The sequence below is a fragment of the Oncorhynchus kisutch genome, linkage group LG2 (assembly GCF_002021735.2).
Source record: "Oncorhynchus kisutch isolate 150728-3 linkage group LG2, Okis_V2, whole genome shotgun sequence".
NCBI classification, from domain to species: Eukaryota; Metazoa; Chordata; class Actinopteri; order Salmoniformes; family Salmonidae; genus Oncorhynchus; species Oncorhynchus kisutch.
The window spans coordinates 55,407,613-55,422,280 of record NC_034175.2 but is presented as its reverse complement, the minus strand read 5'-3'; the positions used below and the strand labels follow the sequence as shown (position 1 = coordinate 55,422,280).

The window sequence follows — 14,668 nt, the reverse complement described above, 5'->3', positions numbered from 1 at the left end:
AGCGCCTTCAAAATCTGGGGCATTTCCTGTTTGAAATTTCATCTTGGTTTCGCCTGTAGCATCAATTCTGTGGAACTCACAGATAATATCTTTGCCGTTTTGGAAACGTCAGTGTTTTCTTTCCAAAGCTGTCAATTATATGCATAGTCGAGCATCTTTTCGTGACAAAATATCTTGTTTTAAAACTGGAACGTTTTTTTATCAAAAAATTAAAAGAGCGCCCCCTATATCAAAGAAGTTAAGGGGTGGGTAGCGTAAAGAAGTTGAAGCTTTTTCCTTTAAGTTCGTGGTGAGTAATTGCTGTTCTGATGTCCAGAAGTTTTTTTTCGGTCATAAGAGACGATAGTAGCAACATTATATAAAAAAAACAAGTTACAAACAATGCAAAAAAACGAACAATATAGTTGGTTAGGAGCATGTGAAACTTCAGCCATCCTCTTCGGCGCCAAGTACTTCCACTTGCTTCCGTTCAGCCATGAGCATTAGTGAGGTCGGGCACTGATGATAGGCCTGTCTCGCAGTCGGCGTTCCAAAAGTGTTCGATGGGGTTGAGGTCAGGGCTCCATGCAGGTCAATCAAGTTCTTCCACACCAATCTCTACAAACCATTTCTTTATGTACCTTGCTTTGTCAGGGATGTGAACTAGTCACCTTTTGGTGAAATTCGCCGTTATGAATCCAAAATAGGTGACCTACGTGATTCGTGTAGATCCGATTAGAAAAGTGGGGGGCATTGGATCACTACTGGCTGTAAGTGAACAAGTGATGCGCATTTGGAGCAACCCTGTCTGTATCCAACTCTCAGCCAATTGTTCACATAACAGAATGTAGCGCAGCACATGACTGAAGAAATAGGCAACCAACTTACTAGTCACAGCATCAGTAGCCTTGTGCACTTGATCGATGTCTGCTATACTAGCTACTATAATAGAGAAAATAGAATGCCTGTTTGTTTCATTATATTTCTACTTTAAGAAGTTTTTTTTCCTAAGTGCAATATTTAGATGTGTGTGGTCACAAGCATTCTATTATAAAGGCTGTCATGGCAAACTGCAATAATAGTTCATATTGTTTTTTTCTCAAGACGTGTCATTTTCAGTAAAGTCTAGGCAACAAATAACATTGGATTGCTTTCTTTATTTTTTTTAGCTGTGAGTTAGGTTCACATTAACCACTTGATCATGTAGATCATGTTCTTTGTTTAATTAGTGCATGTTTCAGTGCAACCCCCAAAAAATCTCCTTTTTGGGCCCTCAGCAGTTTGCATCCCTGTTTGTGCATTGTAATGCTGAAACAGGCATGGGCCTTACACAAATTTGTTTTCACAAAGTTGGAAGCACAGTCATCTAGAATGTCATTGTATGCTGTAGCGTTAAGGTTTCCCTTCACTGGAACTAAGGGGCCTAGCCCGAACCATGAAAAACAGCCCCAGACCATTTTTCCACCTACACCAAATTTTACAGTTGGCACTATTCATTCGGGCAGGTAGCGTTCTCCTGGCGTCCGCCAAACCCATATTAGTACGTCAGACTGCCAGATGATGAAGCAGGATTTGTCACCCCAGAGAACGCGTTTACACTGGCGGTGAGCTTTACACCACTCCAGCCGACATTTGGGATTGTGCGTGGTGATTTTAGGCTTGTGTACAGCTGCTCAGCCATGGAAACCCATTCCCCGAATCCCCCCGACTAACAGTTATTGTGCTGACGTTGCTTCAAGAGGAAGTTTGGAACTCTGTAGTGAGTGTTCCAACCGAGAACAGACCATTTTTGCGTACTACGCATTTCAGCACTCGACGGTCCCGTTCTGTGTGATTGTGTGGCCTACCACTTCGCACCTGGGCTGTTATTGCTCCTTCCACTTCACAATAACAGTGCTTACAGTTGACCAGGGCACCTTTAGCAGGACAGCAATCTCTAGAATCCCCTCTCTGTGTCCATGTGCCTGAGATTAAAGCAATTTTTTTTTTTTATTCAACATGATTCTGGACTGCTGTGCCCAAAAGAGGACCTATGAGAAGTAGCAGCAAAGGGGGGACAAACTCCATATTTTAATGCCCATGATTTTGAAATTAAATGTTCAATGAACAGGTGTCCACATACTTTTCATCATGTAGTGTATCATATTAAAACTGCAAACATTTCTCTCCACCCTATGGCAAAATGTGTAGAATTGTAGGAAATTAACTCATTTCCTGCAACAAAAGTTTGCTTAGGGACCCCAAAAGGTTGGGCCTGGGTATGGATGTGGGTATGCAGACCCACAAACCACTGCATCCCCTCATGATGCGTTACGATTTCATGTGGCCCCCACCCCATCAAAGTTGCCCATCCCTAAACAAGGGAATAGGGTGCCATTTGGGAGGTACCCTCAATATCCTCCGGGTGGAAAGCAGCTGAGATGAGATAGGGGACAGACAGCAGTCTCATTGCATTCCCATCGTGTTGCCAGGCATGGGCGGCGTGTGAATCAGGCACACTGTGCGAACATCACACTTTCAATCTCTGTATCACACAACAACATAATTCTCCTGATGCTGCTGCCAGGGCTTCCTCTGTGGCAGAGAGAGAGACCGTCGCCAGACAGAATGGCTTCTCAGTAACAAACTACACATACAGCGCCTAGCCTCATACCCATCATTATTATAATAACTGTGCTGAGAGGGACATTGAGGTGTTGTGTTATCTGAATGTGTTCATATTTTAGTCAAACAAATAGCAAATACATTTTCCCATCTCCATATTATAGTTCTATTATTAGCCCAAGATATTTACTTTCTCCTATCTCTCCTCACTACCAGTGTAATTTTGTCATGCCCTGTCCAGGACGTTAGTGTGAAGATTGATCATACCGCAGCCCATGGTCGCCCAAGGCTGGCTTCCTCATCGAAAATATAATCTTATGAAATCAATAACCTGCTTGGCTGGGATAATTGTTGGAGAATGAGAGAGGAAAGACAATGGCTCTGTCCAAAATTGCACCCTATTCCTACAGCGCACTACATTTGACCAGGCCCAAATGGCATTATGTAGAGAATAGGGTCCTATTTCAGAAGCAGCCTCTGGCTGGCTGCAGGAGGTTGTAACAGATGGGTCTCCACTCCAGGCCAGTACAAGGTATTTTCTATCCCCCGTAGGTGCAGCCCTGCCTGGCTCGGCCAGCATCCCCTCTCTATGTCCATGTGCCAGAGATTAAAGCTATTTTTGTGTGTCTTCTCTCAACAGAAAGAGCTGTGCAACATGATTCTGGACTGCTGTGCCCAACAGAGGACATACGAGAAGTTCTTTGGTCTTCTAGCAGGGGTAAGTAGACCAAATTAATATATTTTTACATGTTTTATTATATGTAATATATTTGTACATGTTTTATTATATGAAATATAACAAAATATAACCACAATATACACTTCTCCAAAAAATTAAGGGAACACTAAAATAACACATCCTAGATCTGAATGAATGAAATATTGTTATTAAATACTTTTTTCTTTACATAGTTGAATGTGCTGACAACAAAACTACACAAAAATTATCAATGGAAATCAAATTTATCAACCCATGGAGGTCTGGATTTGGAGTCACACTCAAAATGAAAGTGCAAAACCACACTACAGGCTGATCCAACTTTGATGTAATGTCCTTAAAACAAGTCAAAATGAGGCTCAGTAGTGTGTGTGGCCTCCACGTGCCTGTATGACCTCCCTACAATGCCTGGGCATGCTCCTGATGAGGTGGGGGATGGTCTCCTGAGGGATCTCCTCCCAGCCCCGGACAAAAGCATCTGCCAACTCCTGGACAGTCTGTGGTGCAACGTGTCGTTGGTGGATGGAGCGAGACATGATGTCCCAGATGTGCTCAATTGGATTTAGGTCTGGGGAACGGGCGGGCCAGTCCATAGCATCAATGCCTTCCTCTTGCAGGAACTGCTGACACACTCCAGCCACATGAGGTCTAGCATTGTCTTGCATTAGGAGGAACCCAGGGCCAACCGTACTAGCATATGGTCTCACAAGTGGTCTGAGGATCTCATCTCGGTACCTAATGGCAGTCAGGCTACATCTGGCGAGCACATGGAGGGCTGTGCGGCCCCCCAAAGAAATGCTACCCCACACCATGACTGACCCACAGCCAAACCGGTCATGCTGGAGGATGTTGCAGGCAGCAGAAGGTTCTCCACGGCGTCTCCAGACTCTGTCACGTCTGTCACGTGCTCAGTGTGAACCTGATTTCATCTGTGAAGAACACAGGGCGCCAGTGGCGAATTTGCCAATCTTGGTGTTCTCTGGCAAATGCCAAACGTCCTGCACGGTGTTGGGCTGTAAGCACAACCCCCACCCGTGGACGTCGGGCCCTCATACCACCCTCATTGAGTCTGTTTCTGACCGTTTGAGCAGACACATGCACATTTGTGGCCTGCTGGAGGTCATTTTGCAGGGCTCTGGCAGTGCCCCTCCTTGCACAAAGGCGGAGGTAGCGGTCCTGCTGCTGGGTTGTTGCCCTCCGACGGCCTCCACGTCTCCTGATGTACTGGCCTGTTTCCTGGTAGCGCCTCCATGCTCTGGACACTACGCTGACAGACACAGCAAACCTTCTTGTCCCAGCTCGCATTGATGTGCCATCCTGGATGAGCTGCACTACCTGAGTCACTTATGTGGGTTGTAGACTCTGTCTCATGCTACCACTAGAGTGAAAGCACCGCCAGCATTCAAAAGTGACCAAAACATCAGCCAGGAAGCATAGGAACTGAGAAGTGGTCTGTGGTTATCACCTGCAGAACCACTCCTTTATTGGGGGTGTCTTGCTAATTACCTATAATTTCCACCTGTTGTCTTCCATTTGCACAACAGCATGTGAAATTTATTGTCAATCAGTGTCGCTTCCTAAGTGGACAGTTTGATTTCACAGAAGTGTGATTGACTTGGAGTTACATTGTGTTGTTTAAGTGTTTCCTTTATTTTTTTGAGCAGTGTATATTTCATAGTAGCGGCAGGTAGCCTAGCGGTTAAGAGCGTTGGGCCAGTAACCGAAAGGTCACTGGTTCGAATCCCAGAGCCGACTGAATTAAACATCTGTCAAGGCATTTAACCCTAATTGCTCGTGTAAGTCACTCTGAATAAGAGCGTCTGCTAAATTACTAAAATGTAATACTTTTTTATGCCTGAGACATTCTTTTATTTAGTTGAAATCTGTTTATGTTGCATGGGGAAAATGGGAATTTCATCACCCTTGAAATTACATTTGTTGGTAAGCTTTAGGGTACAGTAGTACAGTTCACTAATGTGGCCTTTAACACTCTCCTTCAAGAGCACTAAGTTTAAAAATAACTTTATTCTATCATCAACTAACATTTTTAACCGTGACTGTTATTTTCTCAGAGGTTTTGTCTGCTGAAGAAGGACTACATGGAGAGTTTTGAGGCCATCTTCATGGAGCAGTATGAAACCATCCATCGCCTAGAGACCAATAAACTGAGGAATGTTGCTAGAATGTTCGCCCATCTCTTGTACACAGACTCAGTCCCGTGGAGTGTACGTATTGTTGCTCTCTACAGCGCCCTATTCCCTATATGGTGCAGTTATAACCAGTAGAAAATATACAGTACCAGTCACAAGTTTGGACACCTACTCATTCCAGGGGTTTTCTTTATTTTGACTATTTTCTACATTGTAGAATCAAACTGACGATGTCAAGACTATGAAACGACACTTATGGAATCATGTAGTAACCAAAAAAGTAAGCACCCTTTGCCTTGACAGCTTTGCACACTCTTGGCATTTTCTCAACCAGCTTCATGAGGTAGTCACCTGGACTGCATTACAATTAACAGGTGTGATTGTTAAATTCCACATGAACTTTTATGTGCTTCTTCAAATCAGAATTAGAGAGAGCATACTTAAATTCACACAGGACACCGGATAAGACTGGAGATGTACTCCAGATATAACAGACTGACCCGAGCCCCCCGACACAAACTACTGCAGCATAAATACTGGAGGCTGAGACGAGAGGTGTCAGGAGACACTGTGGCCCCATACGATGATACCCCCGGACAGGGCCAAACAGGCAGGATATAATCCCACCCACTTTGCCAAAGCACAGCGCCCACACCACTAGAGAGGGATATCTTCAACCACCAACTTACCATCCTGAGACAAGGCCGAGTATAGCCCACAAAGATCTCCGCCACGGCACAACCCAAGGGGGGGCGCCAACCCAGACAGGAAGATCACGTCAGTGACTTAACCCACTTAAGTAACGCACCCCTCCTAGGGACGGCATGGAAGAGCACCAGTAAGCCAATGACTCAGCCCCTGTAATAGGGTTAGAGGCAGAGAATCCCAGTGGAGAGAGGTGAACCGGCCAGGCAGAGACAGCAAGGGCTGTTCGTTGCTCCAGAGCCTTTCCGTTCACCTTCACACTCCTGGGCCAGACTTTACTGAAGAGATTAGTCTTCAGTAAAGACTTAAAGGTTGAGACCGAGTCTGAATCTCTCACTTGGGTAGGCAGACCATTCCATAAAAATGGAGCTCTATAGGAGAAAGCCCTGCCTCCAGCTGTTTGCTTAAAAATTCTAGGGACAATTAGGAGGCCCGCGTCTTGTGACCGTAGCGTACTTCTAGGGATGTTTGGCAGCAGAAAATCGGAAAGATAGGTAGGAGCAAGCCCATGTAATGCTTTGTAGGTTAGCAGTATAACCTTGAAATCAGTCCTTGCCTTAACTGGAAGCCAGTGAAGGGAGGCTAGCACTGGAGTAATATGTTCACATTTTTTGGTTCTAGTCAGGATTCTAGCAGCCGTATTTAGCACTGAAGTGTTAGTGCTTTATCCGGGTAGCCGGAAAGTAGAGCATTGCAGTAGTCTAAACTAGAAGTAACAAAAGCATGGATGAATTTTTCTGCATTTTTGGACAAAGTTTCTGATTTTTGCAATGTTACATAGATGGAAAAAAGCTGTCCTTGAAACGGTCTTGATATGTTCGTCAAAAGAGAGATCAGGATCCAGAGTAATGCCGAGGTCCTTCAGTTTTATTTGAGACGACTGTACAACCATCAAGATTTATTGTCAGATTCAACAGAAGATCTCTTTGTTTCTTGGGACCTAGAACAAGCATCTCTGTTTTGTCCGAGTTTAAAAGTGGAAAGTTTGCAGCCTTCCACTTCCTTATGTCTGAAACACAGGCTTCTAGCGAGGGCAATTTTGTGGCTTCACCATGTTTCATTGAAATGTACAGCTGCGGTCCAACTCATCCCAAACCATCTCTTAATGTGTTTGAGGCAATCAGTTGTGTTGTAACAAGGTGTGGGTGGTGTTCAGAAGATATCCCTATTTGGTAAAAGACCAAGTCCATTTTATAGCAAGAACAGCTCAAATAAGCAAAGAGAAACAACAGTCCATTAAGACATGAAGGTCAGTTGCAAAAACCATCAAGTGCTATGATGAAACTGGCTCTCATGAGGACCACCACAGGAAAGGAAGACCCAGAGTTAACTCTGCTGCAGAGGATAAGTTCGTTAGAGTTTCCAGCCTCAGAAATTGCAGCCCAAATAAATGCTTCCGAGTTCACGTAACAGACATATCTCAACATCAACTGTTCAGATGAGACTGCGTGGATCAGGCCTTCATGGTCGAATTGCTGCAAAGAAACTATTACTAAAGGACACCAATGAGAATAGGAGACAAATTTGATATTTTTGGTTCCAGCCGCTGTGTCTTTGTGAGACGCAGAGTAAGTGAACAGATGATCTCTGCATGTGTGGTTCCCACCGTAAAGCATGGAGGAGGAGGAGGGGTGATGGTGTGGGGGTACTTTGCTGGTGACACTGTCAGTGATTTATTCAAGGCACACTGAACCAGCATGGATACTACAGCCTTCTACAGCGATACGCCATCCCATCTGGTTTGAGCTTAGTGGGACTATCAATTGTTTTTCAACAGGACAATGACCCAAAGCACACCTCCAGGCTGTGTAAGGGCTATTTGACCCAGAAAGAGAGTGATTGAGTGCTGCATCAGATGGCCTCCACAATCACCTGACCTCAACCCAATTGAGATGGTTTGGGGTGAGTTGGACCGTAGAGTGAAGGGAAAGCAGCAAATGTGGGAACACCAAGACTGTTAGAAAAGCATTCCTCATGAAGCTGGTTGAGAGAATGCCAAGAGTGTGCAAAGCTGTCAAGGCAAAGGGTGGCTACTAATTTTAAAATATATTTGGATTTGTTTAACACTTTTGGGTTACAACATGATTCCATTATGTTTTATTTCCTAATTTTGATGTCTTCACTATTATTCTACATTGTGTATATATATATATATTTTTTTTATGGCACACAAGACACCGCACAATGCAAGTCCCTATCCAATGCGCTCTCCCGCCAATTTGTGCACATTCATTGTTTCGTAACTTAATTGTGTGAATTGTTTTCCTTGATTTAGTGTCTATTCTCCACTATATATATCACCACTAGTAGCCTACATTTACTGTTAATTCCTGTAATTTCTCATCTACAATGTTTGTTTGGTTATGGTAATTTCTGTTAATGCATTCAGTATATTATTCGTCTTTTACCATTCTCATGGCCAGTAGACACGTTGCTTGCAGAGCGCACAACCTATGCTACACCTGTGAGAAAGCGCTACTGTCAATGATGAGTAAGGACAGGCACCTGATTACGCATAGAAGTTGGCTACCTGGCCTGCATGTAAATGTAGGCATATAAATGTGCTCATTTGGGGATCTGATAGTATTTCTAATTGTCTTAACGCACTACCACTAATGAGCTGTGGAGTCTGTTTTTTAAACATCCATTGAGAATGACACTCAATGTATTTGGAAGGTCTTTCCAGCTCTCTGCCTTTCGATAATCACTCAGCGTGAAAGGGGAAAATGTCATGCTCTGATCCAGTGGAAACTTTATATATATATATATATTTTTTAATAGGTCTACCTGATGACCTCTTATCCCCTATGGAAAATAGCCTAAAGCTGTGTCTGTCCCGAGCTCACTGGCACGGCTGGACCAAAGTTGATAGTTTATACAATGTTTCAAATTCGTTGCAGACAGGCCATGTGTAGCCAGTGTGATTTTATGTTTTTTTTATCAGAATATTTTTGTTCTACCTGCAGGCTGCAATAAAAAAAAAAGGGCTTTATGTAGGACATTTTTTTACATAGTTGGCAATAGATGCAACATTTTAGGTTTATCATTTTCATTCAGATTTGAATACATTTTAATTAACCACATAATGATTTTGAGATACGATGACGTTATTATAAATGTAATTGTTCGAAGAAAATGTGCATATGAAAACCATAACTTGCACGTTGATTAGTAGAAATGTTCAGATAAATTGGCATGCCACATGACAAAGGTTGCCGACTCCTCGTGTAGCCCGTTACCGGCAACTTCAGGAGAGTAATGGCAGAATCTGCGAAAGCTAGCAGGAGCGGGAGGAGGATGGTCGGGTTAAGGGTTTTCACTTCTGGTTATCTTGATCTCTGACTCCCTCTTGAGTAATTTCTGTCTTATTTCATCAAACAGAATCAGATAAGCATATAGATGATTTTATTAAAATACATAGGGTGTGTCTATATGGAATAATACATGTTTAAACATTTCAACCAATCGATAGGTCGAAATAACCTTACGACTTTCGGTCAGCCAAGATTTTTTGGGGTTGGTGATTTGATTTCCTTTAAACAGCTACTAATCTAGTTACACCGTCTGGGTTTTTCTCTCTCAGGTGCTGGAATGTATTAAAGTCAGTGAGGACACCACCACCTCATCCAGTCGTATCTTCGTCAAGATCTTGTTTCAGGAGCTCTGTGCCTATATGGGACTTCCCAGGCTCAATGAACGACTCAAGGATATGTAAGTCAATCTAGTCTTTTCCTCATCCACTGTAAACTAATATATATACCTGAGGATGTTGATATTTGTAGTCTGGCTCTGTTTTTCTTTATTGCCCCTGAAAGGAAAAATAAAGTTGAATTAATTTAACTGAATGGCAAATTACTGATTATTATTTTATTTTTTTCTGCTTCTGGTCTTTTCTGTATCTTCCAGGACGCTGCAGCCCTTCTTTGAGGGTCTTTTTCCTCGTGACAACCCCAGGAACACCAGATTCGCCATTAATTTCTTCACCTCCATCGGCCTGGGTGGACTTACGTAAGTGCCTCCATCCTAATAATATGATAGTACGTGCCACCTAGCAGATGCTTTGACCCAAAGCGACAGCTCAATGTGTGCATAGATTTGATGTATGTTTGTGATCTACAGGAGGATGCTGAGGGAGGAAGGCTCGTAATAATGGCCGGAACAGAGTGAATAGAATCGCATCAAACTAATGGAAACCATGTGTTTATGTATTTGATACCATTCGACTCATTCCGCTCCGGCCATTACTAGGGCACTATAAAATCTGATGCGGAGAACGCCGACTAAATCACTTAATCCACACAACAAAAACGGAATTCAACGATATCCCAAAATGTATTGAACTCATCAACGAATTTATTTAAAAATAAAACTGATTTTATAGGGCAGTCCTCCCCAATTAAGGTGCCACCAACCTTCTGTGTTGTGATCCCTGTGTGATTTGAACCCACAACCTTGGCATCTATAACAGGCTGGTGTATTGCGTAACCAGCCTCCTGTGATCTCTTGCCAGTGTCATAATTTCCACTCGCTCCTTCTCTCTCCTCTTTCAATTGCTCTCTCTCCTGCTCTATCTCTCCTCTTCATTACCACAGGGATGAGCTCCGTGAGCATCTAAAGAACGCCCCCAAGATTATCATGACCCAGAACCAGGAAGTGGAGTCGTCTGACACCGACTCGTCCTCTGACTCGTCCTCCTCAGACAGTGACAGCAGCGACAGTGACAGCTCTGACTCTTCCAGTGACTCCTCCTCCTCATCCAGCAGCAGCTCAGGTAGTCATTTTACCACCCTTACAGTAGCCTGGTCCCAGAGCTGTTTCTTATACTGTATTGACTTTGGTCATTATCAGCACAAACAGCAGTTTAAACAGATCTGGGACCAGGCTATCCTAACTAGGCTTTTTATTGAAACACTTAGGTAGTTGCAATCACTTTACAACCAGCCCTCTTCTAACAGCAATATCTGAATTATTTCTGAGGAATTCAAAGTGCTTGTCCTTTAATTCATCCTTCGATAGTTTAGTATTTATTAACTGTCTGCCCTCCACATTCACCTCTACCTAATTATAATGCCTGTGTTGTGTTGTGTCGGGGAGGTCCTGTCCCTGATGTGAGGGTGGCACAGCCTGTTGCCTGTGTGCATGGGCGCTTGCCTGGGTTATGGGTCATCGCTTGCCTCACCTTGAAGAATGTCACTGTGTTGTACTCAGCCCCTCTCACTCGGCATGCTAATTATTTTAATTGACCAGCTCTATTGAAATGAAACTTGGATGTTTGAAGGACTTCACTGTTTCCCTGGAAAATGCTTCTCCCCAAATTCCATTTTGCAAAGGTTTTTATCCAAAGACCTGATTAGGCAACCTCTTGTTTGATTGTGGGACATTAAGATGGCTTTTCGTGTCAGTCTCTTGCTGATGACATGCAACCACAGCCAACCGAGGACCTGTCTGTATTCACTTATTCAATTAAAGAAACATGTCTGTCAGAGCAGAACTTGAAATGTCCTATTTGAGAAGAGAGCAGCAATTGTCCGGGAGAAAGATGTTCTCTACACAATCACTGCTTTCACATCAAATCAATCGTTCTGAAATGACGTTGCACTAAAATGTCCAATAGCACTGAAATGTCTGTCCAACAGCACAAAACATTTCCTTGATAGCACTGAAATTTCCAATGGCACAGAAATGTCCTCTGAGCTTCTGTTGGTTCTCAATTGTCCTGAACATGATATCAAGCCTGTTTGAGATACTAGAGGTGTTTCCTGCTGTGATGTTGATGTGGCTATTTACCATTCATCCTGTGTGTTTGTATGCAAATATCTATGAAAAACATGCATGTAAAGACAGTCAGTCCCTGCAATGGCCACACACATACACCCTCCCTGCAGTCAGTGCTCTGGCAGTCTGGTGACTGTTTGACTGGTGTGGTGTTGGGTGTCCCTGGCCTGCTCTCTGTAGGGTAGAGTGACATGTTAACATGGCAGAGTAGGGCACTCCAGGCACCTGCTAAAAGCAGTCTGTCATCGCCACACATTATCTGCACACACAGGTTGTGTCCGAAATCGCACCCTATTTCCTATTTAGTGCACTGTTTTTGAACAGGGCCTACAGGGCCTAGAAGTGCACTATATATGGAATATGGTGCCATTTGGGGGACAACCTGTGTGTGCAGATGTTGGGTGATGAGACTGTCTATTTTATTTTACAGCATATGTAATGTCTCGCTCTATGGGATTGCAATGTGGTGTGCTGTTTGCATGCTTCTGGATTTATTTAGGTTATTTGCTTATGTTTAACAGATTTTGGTTCAAAGTCTGGAATTATCTCGTGCTTCTAAGACGTACTTACTGTTTTACAGATTCTGACTCGAGGCGTAAGAAGAGCAAGGGCCAGAGAAAAAATAAGAAGAGTGACAAAGACAAGAAGAAAGACAAGATGACCAAGTCCAAGGCTTCTTCCAAAAATACCTCCTCAAATCAGAAGTCACCCCTGGAGGAACGGCCCAATAAGAGTCCGAGAAACGACAACCGTCGCCGCGATGACAGCAGTAGCGATGAGGCGGCGAAGCGCGGTGGGAGTAGACCAGAGCCTGAGGACCACCACAAATTCTCTCGCCACAGGGGTCGAGAAGAAGACGCGCCGCAACCCACGTATGAGAGACCCCACCGCGACCGTGGGGGGCACCAAGATGAGGAGCAGCCTCGTGGCAGGCCTGATAGAGGCAGAGACTACGAGGACAGTGACAGACATCCAGAGTCCCGCAGGCACAACAGGGACGATGGGGGGAAATATGATGGGAAACGCCAAGCCCCCCAGGTTGACCAGGCTGACCATGACAGAGTCAGACAACGCAGCCCTGAGAAAGAGAAGGAACCAGCCAGGTACAGAAACAGAGAGAGGTCAAAGTCACGGGAGAAGAGCACCCGCAAGGAGAAAGACACGGATTCTTCCAGTAACTCGTACAGGAACGGGGTGGAGCAGCAAGCAGAGCGGGCGGACAAGGAGAACAGGGAGAACCGCCATCACTCTGACAGATACAGAGAACCCAGGAGAAACGAGGAACGGAGCAGGGAGAGCTCCCCACGTAGACGGAGATAGCCGGACGGACGTTACTCAAAGGAAATGTAGTAGCCTTACATTCCAATGTCCATACTAGCATACTACAAGTACATGTCCAGAACTTCATTCTAAGTAGTGTGCTAGTGTGAATGTTGAAACAGAGCCTACGCTGTAGTCATGCTGGTCATAAGCCAGTTGTAAATTGGACTCATCCATCTCATCCTCTGCCATAGTTCTGTGCCTCTCAATGTATACATTTTATGCATAAAATGTATGTTTTTATATCGCCCAATGAAATGTCTTTCTTAGAAATGGTTCAGCGGTTGTATTGGAACAATAACAGTACAAAGCTCTGGCTTGCAGAAGTAGTGTATATATGAAGGTTTCTTTCTGTGGGCTCTTTCAATGTAAGACTGGTAATGTCAAGAAAATGTGTGAAGTTTGCATTTGATGCAACCTATTTTGTATTAGTGCAACCTATTTTGGGGGAGGGGGGGGTAAAAAGAATGACGCAACATATTAAAAACCTTTCAACAGTTCAATTGTACTTGATTTATTACTACGTAAATATTATACAGTATACTGAACTTGTTTGCACAATATTGAAACAGGTTAGAGGGGAAATACACCAGAGCAATGCATGGCAGTGTCCTTATAATTTAGCATATGCTTTGATCCAAAGCAACTTAGTCATGCGTGCATACATTTTATGTATGGCTGGCCCCAGCTGGAATCCAATCCATGACCCTTGGTGTTTCAAGCTCCATGCTCTACCGACTGAGCCACACATTGTCCACTTAACAACATTGGGTGCCGTCTAACCTGAACACCTGTGATTAAAGAACATCAGCCAGTTCATAAAATGTTTGAATTGCTGCCATTTTTCGACACCCAGCAGGTGATTGTTAACACAGATCAATTCAAGGATCCGATCTTGTCAAATCTGACATTATTCATTTTGAACATACTTGCAAGAATGAATTCAAGACCCTGTCATTATCACCCACAGTATACAATATGCATGAATACATGCCTCTTACATAATTTACATTTGTCTTCACACTGATCTCCAGATAGAGCCTACCTTATTTGACCTTAAGCATTCTCCCTAAGGGTATACTGTATGTATCAAAATACCACAGGGTTCCACAAAAACTGGGTCAGCTTTAATTTGTATTTTGGCTAGTAGAATGGAAGATTTCTTCCGTTGGGATGGAATACGGAACTCTGGGAAATCACTGGAATGAACTGATGTCTGTCAGTAGAATCCTGCCTAGTGGAGGAGAACTGGATAGGAGGCAGATTCAAGCTTTGTTTTAAGATGTAACTGAAAAGTAGAAGCACAATAGAAATGATAAAATCAGCATAGACTACATATTCGGTTAAAAAGGACTAGCACTGTTAATATTTTAATTCATTTGGTTGGTTCTGTGCTAGGAAGGAAGACCATGATGCC

The 14,668-nt window shown here is 43.6% G+C and overlaps 1 protein-coding gene across 1 annotated transcript in view; it reads left to right on the top strand.

Annotated features, from left to right (window-relative positions):
- The window catches only part of LOC109868396 (pre-mRNA-splicing factor CWC22 homolog), a 63,350-nt gene extending 49,596 nt beyond the window's left edge, over positions 1-13,754 (top strand). Inside the window, exons 16-21 of the mRNA XM_020457928.2 lie at positions 3,224-3,301; positions 5,374-5,526; positions 9,740-9,867; positions 10,063-10,164; positions 10,749-10,927; positions 12,512-13,754. Of these exons, the coding sequence (XP_020313517.1) occupies positions 3,224-3,301; positions 5,374-5,526; positions 9,740-9,867; positions 10,063-10,164; positions 10,749-10,927; positions 12,512-13,251 (1,380 nt within the window). The 3' untranslated portion in view covers positions 13,252-13,754. The remainder of the gene's footprint in view (positions 1-3,223; positions 3,302-5,373; positions 5,527-9,739; positions 9,868-10,062; positions 10,165-10,748; positions 10,928-12,511) is intronic.
- Positions 13,755-14,668: the final 914 nt, after the last annotated feature.